At 37.7% G+C, this 9,706-nt stretch overlaps 1 protein-coding gene and 1 long non-coding RNA gene across 4 annotated transcripts; both read left to right on the forward strand.

The window, feature by feature from the left end:
* The first annotated feature begins 1,551 nt into the window (after window positions 1-1,551).
* LOC110908220 lies at window positions 1,552-4,692 on the forward strand. 3 transcript variants are annotated; one of them, XR_002574302.2, is made up of 6 exons: window positions 1,553-1,753; window positions 1,901-2,134; window positions 2,486-2,750; window positions 2,885-2,979; window positions 3,195-4,393; window positions 4,474-4,692. It is a non-coding gene; the product is annotated as an uncharacterized LOC110908220 (long non-coding RNA). The 3 variants fall into 3 exon arrangements; XR_002574300.2 differs by having other exon boundaries at window positions 1,555-1,753; window positions 3,195-4,692; XR_004891230.1 differs by having other exon boundaries at window positions 1,552-1,753; window positions 1,901-2,750; window positions 3,195-4,692.
* Window positions 4,693-8,232: 3,540 nt separating this feature from the next.
* LOC118491516 (magnetosome-associated protein MamJ-like) lies at window positions 8,233-9,210 on the forward strand. The gene has a single exon (XM_035989357.1). It carries the CDS (start codon window positions 8,233-8,235, stop codon window positions 9,208-9,210), a length of 978 nt encoding a protein of 325 aa, XP_035845250.1.
* Window positions 9,211-9,706: the final 496 nt, after the last annotated feature.

The raw sequence follows: 9,706 nt of genomic DNA on the forward strand, positions 1-9,706 counted from the left end.
ATTACTTGAAATCTAACTATCCATTACCTTTTAGTTACAAAATGTTACAACCAAACCCCCCCCCCAAACCGATTTCGGTCCCAATGGACCCACAAAACCATCTTCACCATGCTTCCTATCTTCTACTAGATTATGATCTATTATTTTAATAGATTATGGCTTGTGGAAGTGACCAAAATATGTGAAGACATCTATTTAAGCATGGTGCAAAGATCACAACCATACCTCACTACTTCACACCCTCTACTTCACTCTCTTCTCTCCCTCTCTCGGCCACTCTACCACCGCCAACATCACCACCATTCCACCACCATCTCATCCATTTTTGAGCTTCAAACAAGCTTGTAAGGTGATTCAAGAAGGTTGCAAACTTGTGGAGCTTCAAAGGAGTCTTGTTCTTGCTTATTCATCATCTTTTTCTCATCATCTTCTTCACTAGATTCTACCCTAGCCTTGTGCTAGTAGTAAGTTCCTTGTGCACCCTTGTTCATCTTGTTTCTTAGTTAAAAGTTGTAGTATGTTTAGTATGTTCAAACACTAAAATAACAAGAACAAGAATGATGAACATAAAGCTCTACATGAAAGTTTAACTTGAAAGTGAAATGCTACTAGTTTGATGTACTCATGAGTATGTTGTTAGTTTTATGATGATATTTGGTTTTGTGATGTTAATCACCATATGATCTTGTTAAATAATGTTTGGAAACATGATTTAACAAGAAAAGAAAATGGTTGTGTGTTACGAAAGATAACCACTTTCTAGTTAGACATGAACTTGATGAAAATGATTTTTCACAAAATATAAATTAACTAGTATGTTGATGAGTTTGTAAATCCAAGAGTTTACAAAGGATTTTTGTAAGAAACTAAGTTAGAAAAGCGGTTTTGGAAAACCATGGCAATTACAAACACTTAAACTATTTTTTTAGGGATAAAGCAAGTGTGAAGATGTTTTATTTACAAGAAGAGTTCAAGAGTTTAAATTTTTGTAAAAATTATTTACAAGTGGTAAACACTAAACCATTTTGTGAGAATGATTTTTAGAGTAATAAATACGTTTCGAAAGGTAACTAAGTCTACTAAAAGCTTTACCAAGTTACTACGCGTTTTCGAAATATATCAAGTTCATGACTAGTGTGAAACACATATATTTTTTCTCTTGGTAATGTAAGGATTGTTGTTGATGGATTTTGAAAAGAAAATGATATGCTTAAAAACATGGACACCTCCGTTTTTAAGGGAAACTCTGGCGAAATTTTCTAAAAATCCAACACTTAGAAAATATTTTTCTAACAAGTGCTTACGAATATATTTTTAACCTTGTTTTCAAAATAAACTTCACCATGATTTTTATTACAAAAGTACTAAGTGCCGGAGGTTGATTTTCGTAAGTAAAATTTGATAAATATCTATACTATATATAATATACATATCCAAAGGACTTCTTAAGGTCATTGAAATTTCCTTAAAACACCCCTAAAGCATGGTATACAAGTCTTTTAAGCATTAGAAAACATCCATTTCCACTTCTACCCTTCAACTAAAAAAACACTGATTTCACTATCATTTCAAAAACCTTTCAAAATGCCCGCTTCCCTGCTCCTCTCTCTCTCCGGCGATTCCAGATCTGGATCTAGGGTTTTTCTCCATCACGTTTCTACTACTCCAATTCCTCATGGAAATCATACAGTCGTCTCAAAATCAAACAGTCCTCTCAAAATCAAACTCAAGTCTAGGTTTTGAACTTCATGGAGTAAGTGTTTTTCTAGATTTTGTCCAAATTCATTGGAATTTTATATTGTAGATCTAGGTTTCAAACTTTTGATATGAACCGATTTCGTTGAGGTAATTATTATTTGGATATGTAAATATGAAATCCGTACCATTTGTTTTGTTACAGGCGTTGAAGATGATGCAAGCAGCTGCTTTAATTGGTGGTGGTTAGCAACGATAGAGATGGTGGTGGTCTGAGGCTTGTGGTGTTAATGGTTAGCGTCAACAGATTCTGGTGACCCAACCTAGGGTTTAGAGCTTCGACCAGATTCTGGTAGCCCTATCTAGGGTTCTGACCATAACCCCAATCCGGTGAAAGTTGTAGATAGTAAAGGAATGACAATGAATTTCGTGTTGTGTGGTACCGTATCTCTCATTTCACCATTTTTTAAAAATTTTAAGTTATAGCAAATGACGAGGTTTTAATTTTAGCTAAGGTTCATAAAAACTTCATTAGAGATGATGGGGTTTTAGTTTTTGAATTGGGGGGTTTTGGGTTTAATGGGGTTGTTGATATTTTTTTGTTAAACTAAAAACCAGTTGATACTTATGAGTCAAATGAAGTTAGCTGAGATACATATGCTACTTGAAGCAACTTTGTCAAGCCAATTAAGGTTTCAGTGAATAAAGAACTGTCATATTTCATATTTCTGTCATTAGTTATATGACTCAGAATTTAACAATACAGTTTATGTTTGTTCATTGTTGGTAGATTAATGAAGATCTTCTAAAAGAACAAAATATGTGAAGAAAGAGTATAAGGAAATCCACGAGGGTAGTTCTCTTTTTATACAACTACTGTAGCTGTTCAGCATAACCCCCCCCCCACACACACACACACGTGAGAGGTGATATTAGCCCGATTACCTTTAAAATGGGTCGATTTGGGTTTAGTTTTGCTGGGCTGAGTTGCAGGTCACAAGGTAGAGGTTGTGGTGATATTTGTGCAGTTCTGAACAGGTCAGATTGGGGTATTGGTGAGTTTGATTCTGTTAGATTCAAAGATGTTTTTCATTATATTTCACATTTTTAATCATCAATGGTGTTTATTGGTGAATTTTATTTTCACATATTTGTTCTGATTAAGCATGAAAGTTGTAAAAATGGCCAGGGACCTGGATGTGGGGAAGATGAGTTGTTTCTGATGGTCAATCTACTGCTTATAGAAGTTATGTTGAAAGGTTCATGGCCCTTGATGAACTTTAGGTGAATGTACCCTTATAATTCTGTAATTATTTCATTGCATTGAGTAATTTGGTATTCACATGATAATCAATGTGTTACACAATTGGCTATTTCAAATTTTGTTATTTGCTTTTTAAAATGTAGAGAAGTGAATTCATTCAATGAGTTATGTATGGTTATAAAAAACATTAACTATCAGTTCTTGATTTTGGCTGCGTAATGTGCTATATTTGCAGTCTGATCCAAACTCAAAGAGCCTGAAGATCGGTGACCTTTGGTGGCAACGGTCATGAAGAAGCTATGGTAGCAGTCGGAATCAAGACTAGATGGAAGTGGTTTTGGGTTGCTAGGGTTCTGTCATGAACCCAGGCAGTGTTGACACCTTAGAAAAGCTCGATGATGATTAGGGGTTGATTCCAGGTAGTCAAGAACAGAATAAGATCGATGGCTCCTTTCATCCAGTTTCGGTCGTTCATCGGGTGCCGCTACGAAACCAAAGATGGTTGGGCATTGTCTCTTCACTCTTGAATTATCATTCGTAGCCTTTATCCAGTTTCTGTTTGTCGATTTGTATGGTCGTGGTTTTGGCGATTAACGCTAACTAAAACAATGCCGGCTATTAGGGATTGGTTATGGTATGTCTCCAGGTCTGATTCCTTTCATTGCTGATATACAGTCTGAACATAGGTAACTTTAATTTCAATCTTAGTGCAGCGGTCCGGTTTGTCAATTGTTTATTGTCACCATCTATTGGTTTTTAGATACTATTTTCTAAGCGTGTTTGGTTGATTGAATAGACTTGATTTAGAGTTTGGTACATGAAATTTTCATTTCGAAACTTTAAATTGTTACACACTAACGTTTTGACAAGTCTTGCTAGCTTTTATATAAGTTATGTTATTCAATGCTCGGTTTAACTTAAAAATCAAATTTTAGCTCTTTGTTTATTCTATTCTGATGCTATTTTCTTAATTTGCGGTTCTTCAAGTTTTAATGTTCCATGCAACGTGGCTTTTAGCGGTGAACCAGCTCTCTCAAGAGTTTCTGGATCCAAATCTTCTCGTGCGTTCTAGGTCGATTGGGTCAGATTGGTCCTGTAGATTTGGTGCTTTTACAAACAAAACTGGTTTTTAGTAGGTTTGTTAATTTTGCCCTACTAACCGGTTGAAGACATGCTTTTTAACCTGATTTTGAAAACATATTTTTACGCGTAGGTTTGAGTGCATTTTTGTAGATTATTATATTGTAAACCCAACATTCTAATTGGTTAATTTGAAGTTTGATAATTACCTGTATGTGTTTAGTTTGTCAAATTATCACTTATTTTGTGTTCTTTCTGACCGGTAGATGGTGAATGGGTAAGTTTGCATTGGAATTTTTGCAATTGGGGATATTAAGAGGGTACCCAACCCCAAAAGATACTCGATATTACAATGTTATTCTCACACTTCTCTTTTACCTTTATGTAAAGGGTTTTTGCTGTTGATGCTGAAAATCTATGTATCGCTCATCTAGGTACCGGGGTGTTATTGGCGGTGATTCACTAAATCTGGGAATTGCAGAGTTTGGCTGCACCTATGCTGCAACAGGTTCTGCGGTCACCCGAAACTGCTTGTGCACCATCTTTATAGTACATTTGATCATCATATAACTAGATCTGGGATTACAGTTTGAATGTTAGATAATGATAGCATTCTTCATTGTGTATAATAAAGTTGGACATTTGTAAGCTAATATTCAAGTGGGATAATAGAGGTAAACGCAAAGAAGTTGAAAAAAAAAAGATGATTTTCTTTGTCCTGCATCGAAAGTTTAAGAAAAATTGGGTGATAATTCCTGTACAAAAAAATAAATCCTACACCGTTTGTTTAATCAAACACTTGTTGCTTCTTTTATAAAAAAGGGCCCATGTTTAAAAACTAGGAACATGAGTCTAATTTAGTTTTATTTTTAGTTTGAGAGCCAGCAAAAACAAGCAAAGCCAAGGTGTGAAACCTAAGCCGATTTCGAGCAGACTTTTGGTTTGACTCATTCTAAAAATGAGAACACGTACCGTACGTGATGGGTTTAGAAAGTTCACGATTTGAATATCAACACTACAGTTTTGGTATTGGTAATTTTTGCATGTTGCTTATGTAATTTTTTGTTCAAACAAGCATTCAAGTTAATATTACTAGCTTATCATATTCCCTAAAGTTTTTTTTTTCTTTTTATTAGACTACCCGTTGTGGCTCACTTGACAACTTGGATTCATCTTTTAATATTGTGACATATGGTGCTGGCTAGACGCCCACTCGCTACCTTGCCCACTCACGCCTCCCCTCGCTTGAGCCTGTTGTGGTTAACCTCTGCTCGCCCAAGCTACCACACCCCCAAACACTCCCAAAACAGTCAGTCGCCCAAGCGACCATGCTCACCTCGGTGCTCAGTTCATTGTCTTTTTAGTTGAAATCATGCAAGGGCGAGGAGCTTCAATTCAACTCGCATAACGTTAATAAATTGTTTTATAAAAACAGAAGTTTATAGGTTTAGATGACGTTGATAAATATTTATGTTCAGTCTTAACTAAATCCATGTTTGTGGTAATGCCATGTATTGTTTGTGGTAATGCCATGTATTCAATTCTCACAAATTGGTTGTGTTACTGTTGATAAATATTAATGATATGAGATCCTTTTTCTATTTACAAAGTAGATAATGAGAACCAATGGTCTTGAACTTTCAGGTCTTTTGAGACACTATCATTAACCGTTCGTTACTCATATATCTCCAACCCCATACCATGATTTGATTATTAGGATGATTGTAGATTTCATTTTAATTTGCTACGATATCAACATGCGGGTATTCCCTATACAATATATCACTAGAGGTTTCAATCAAAGTCGGTCATGAGCAGTCAATGCATGTCTAAGCTGGTCAACACATTAATCAAGGAGCTTGGGTGTGTTTTGGATTATAAGCCTGTGACATGGATGGTATATATATAGCTATCGGTTATTTAGAGAATTAATTCCCACCTTTAGCCTCACTTTTTCAAACCATTTCTACTATTGCTACAAATGCAAATTAAATTAGGCGTGTGCTGTTAAGCACTTCAAAAAAAGTGTTTTAACTTTAAGCTTTTTAGCCAGGGAGTATGGCTTCTTTGATTCGTAAGAATACAATCATAAGAAGAATGTTCCACCTACCGATAAGAAAACCAGTGTACCATACATAAAACGACTACCACGTTTTAAATTGTTACCGCCGCATCGCGCGGGTTTTGACTAGTATATTTAGAATATATATTTCATACTAAAACTCTTGTGTGATTATTTGTTTAGTTTGTGAACTAGTTATGTTATTTTAGGGTAAAATAATATAACTTATGTATACCATGGAATTACGACTCCAAAATAATACCAAAACTCTCACGAAATAAATATTTAAGTTACGCAATTATTATTGCAATACGAAATGCTAAAACGTAACTTATGCGATATTTCAGAAAATACTCTCACACGCACATTTTTGGTAAAATATTATTTTGGAAAATTTATGAAGTAAAATATATAATAATTTTGGGAAAAACATATGTATTTTGAATTAAGGTGTTTTAGACGAGTAATTTAAATATATTTTTCTAAGTGGGACTTAAAATATATTCTTCGGAATTACAAGTGTACATGTATAAATACCCCCGTCCTTGGGGAGGAAATACACATATAAAATACTTGAGAAGTGTGGATACGAAATAGTTGCCTAACTATTTTCCTAAAAACAAACTTTAAGTTAAAATAATTATTATTATTTTAACAAGTAGTCACAAACTTGGAATAATGTCAAGGTAACGCGACTCAGAACATTAAACCCTAAGCCAAGGCACGGCCTGTTCGTCTAATAGACATTAGTACGTGTAGGTCGTCGCGTAGCAGATCGAGTTTGGATTGACGATTCTATTCAGGAGACGCACTTCTGTGAGTTCATGTCCCCCTTTTCTCTTTAACTGTTTTCAGTTTTATACTTCGGGGGTGAAATATATGTCCCAATTATTACAAACATTTATTTACATGGTATGGTTAGCTTAGGGAGGGTTTTTACTACTAGATCATGTGAAGGGTGGGTACAACACTTAAGGCCATCAATCCTCGTTGTTAGGATCGAGGGACATGAGTGATAGATCTATTTGGGTGTAGCGAGCCCACACCGATGAGGCCGGGGCGGCCCATAGAGGTGACTGTGTCTTACAGCCGAAGCCCGGTAACAAATTTGCTAGGTTTGAGTCTTCCTGCACCTTTTCACACATACCAGTGGCTTTGCAACCCATTGGTGATCTCTTTTTCCTTATTGCCACATACCAGGGACTTTTATTCATACTTTGAAGGTTTATACATACTCACTTTTACATGAACTCGCTCAACTTTTGTTGATTTTTCAAACTACATGTATTTCAGGAAATTAATGGATCTGGCGAAGTGTGCGATTGTGTCAAGCTGCGTGGTGAATAATGATGTCATCCAGGTTCAGGAGGTGTAACCTTTTCCTGGATGGGTTACATGTCTCTAAACCACGTTTTTATTTAAGTCTTTTGTTGTGTCATGTGAACACGCTTTAATCATGTCATGGTTGTAACTTGTTTTATGTGTCAACATTTTAAACAATGATGTTGTGGTAACTTTAAATTTAATGAATGGATGATCATCATGTGTTTTATTTTCATATAGCATTGTTATGATTGTTGCTATGGTATTAAGAAGTCACACCAAATTAAATCCACGCTTCCGCAAAAGCCAGGGTGTGACAGCTTGGTATCAGAGCCTCGATCATAGCGAACTAGATTCTTTCTCGAGTCTAGACTATGATCACTAAGGCTTTCACGAAAACATTTTTACATTGCATACACTAAACGTCCAGATCCAGGGTACAAAACATTTTTACAAACAAAAAAAAGGGCACAAATACACTTTTCAAAAAAATTATATTTCAGTCTTAGAGACTGAAGGAGTTTAGCCTTAGAGGCTGGGAAGGTTCAGTCTTAGAGACTGAGGGAGGTTCAGTCTTAGAGACTAAGGGGTTCAGTCTTAGAGATTGGAGAGGTTTATTCTTAGAGACTGGGAGGTTGGTCTTAGAGACCAGGGGATTAGTCTGAGAGGCTAGGGAGTTCAGTCTGAGAGGCTGGGAGGGGTAGTCTGGGAAGACTAGGAGGATTACTTGCTTGCATTGTTGTGACTTACGTCTTTATTTGATTTCATGTTGATGTATGTGCATATGTGTGGTTGTGTTACAGACACCATGCCATCATCTACAGATACTGGAGTATCAGACACTTTGGATCCTTTAGCGATCGCGCCGGACGATGAGATTCTGTCAGAGAGTGAGGTGTACACGTCAGACACTACTAGCACGGATGAGGATGATTTCCAGCCGTTTGCTCTTCCTGATTTTGGAGATAATATTCCTATTGCTGATGGCCCTTTCGATGGGGACCTACCTCTTCTTCAGGTCCCTGCTCCTCTACCGATCGCCGCAGTTCCTCTCGAGGATCTGCCTCATGCCGATGATGACATCGATTTGTTCCTAGAGGGTCCCCCGGAGGGTGACCAAGATGGAGTGGCCCTCATGGATGCAGATGTCCTTGTTGCTGGTGATCCTGTTGTCGACCCTGATGTTCCCTTGGCTGAGATTCCTGCTGATATGCCCATTGCTGATCCTGTCGTTCCAGTCGAGGCTCCCATTAAGGAGGCTCCTTTTGATCTGTTTGGTGCTTACTCATTCGAGTCTGTAGCGTCCGCTTCACTGCACACCCAGGGCGTACAGCTCTATTTCTCTGATTCCGACTCAGACATGGCGATGTCTGTCGCGCCTCTTATTTTCCTCGACGTTGACCTAGAGCCAGAGGTCGAGATTTTGCTTGATGAGCCTGCTCCTGTTGGTCCGGAGCCGGTCGTTGATTATGACCCCATTGAGGCCCCAGCTGTTGCACATTTGCCAGACCCTTTACCTGAGCCTGGTCATGTCGATATGCCAGACATAGCACCACCTGTCATTGTTGCGCCCATCGAATTACCACCGATTCCTGATGCTCCTGTTATTGATGCACCCATTATTGCACAAGTAGTACCTGTTTCAGCCCCTGTGCATGCTGACCATGTGCAGGATCGATGTCGGACCCGAACGAGTCGATCAGAAGAGTTAATCCTTGAAACAAAAGGCGGAAACAGACGAAACAAGGTCAATTCAGCTAGATACACTAATAAACTGCCTTTCTGATTGATATGATAACAGATTACAATGAGTCGGCACTTCGGCAGCACTTCGTTACACTGACCGGAATACTATATCTAATTTCGCATGGAACAGGCCTTTATATAGGCAACTAATTCCGTATGAACATGTTCCAAACGAAATTAAGTTCCATGCAGAACTTAATTCCGTGCGGAATTACATCAAATACATTTCATGCGGAATTAGCATTTCATGCGATATTACTTTAAACCTCGAAATACGTGCCCTGATCTATCATTCTAAGTACAAGACTCGATACAAGACAAAGTCGACAAACGCATGCACTAACACCATGCACCGTTTGCTTCTCACATTGATCCTCGTTATGCTGACACCCGTAACGGGTGGATCGAGGATGATGACTACCCACCGTTTGTGCTACCCGTCACTCCTCTCGTAGCACCTGTTTCCGCACCTACTGAGATTCCATTGTTCCACCCACACACCTCTGACGTCCATCGCACTGATCTTCCCATCACAT

Source organism: Helianthus annuus, chromosome 4, assembly GCF_002127325.2.
Source record: "Helianthus annuus cultivar XRQ/B chromosome 4, HanXRQr2.0-SUNRISE, whole genome shotgun sequence".
Taxonomy (NCBI): domain Eukaryota; kingdom Viridiplantae; phylum Streptophyta; class Magnoliopsida; order Asterales; family Asteraceae; genus Helianthus; species Helianthus annuus.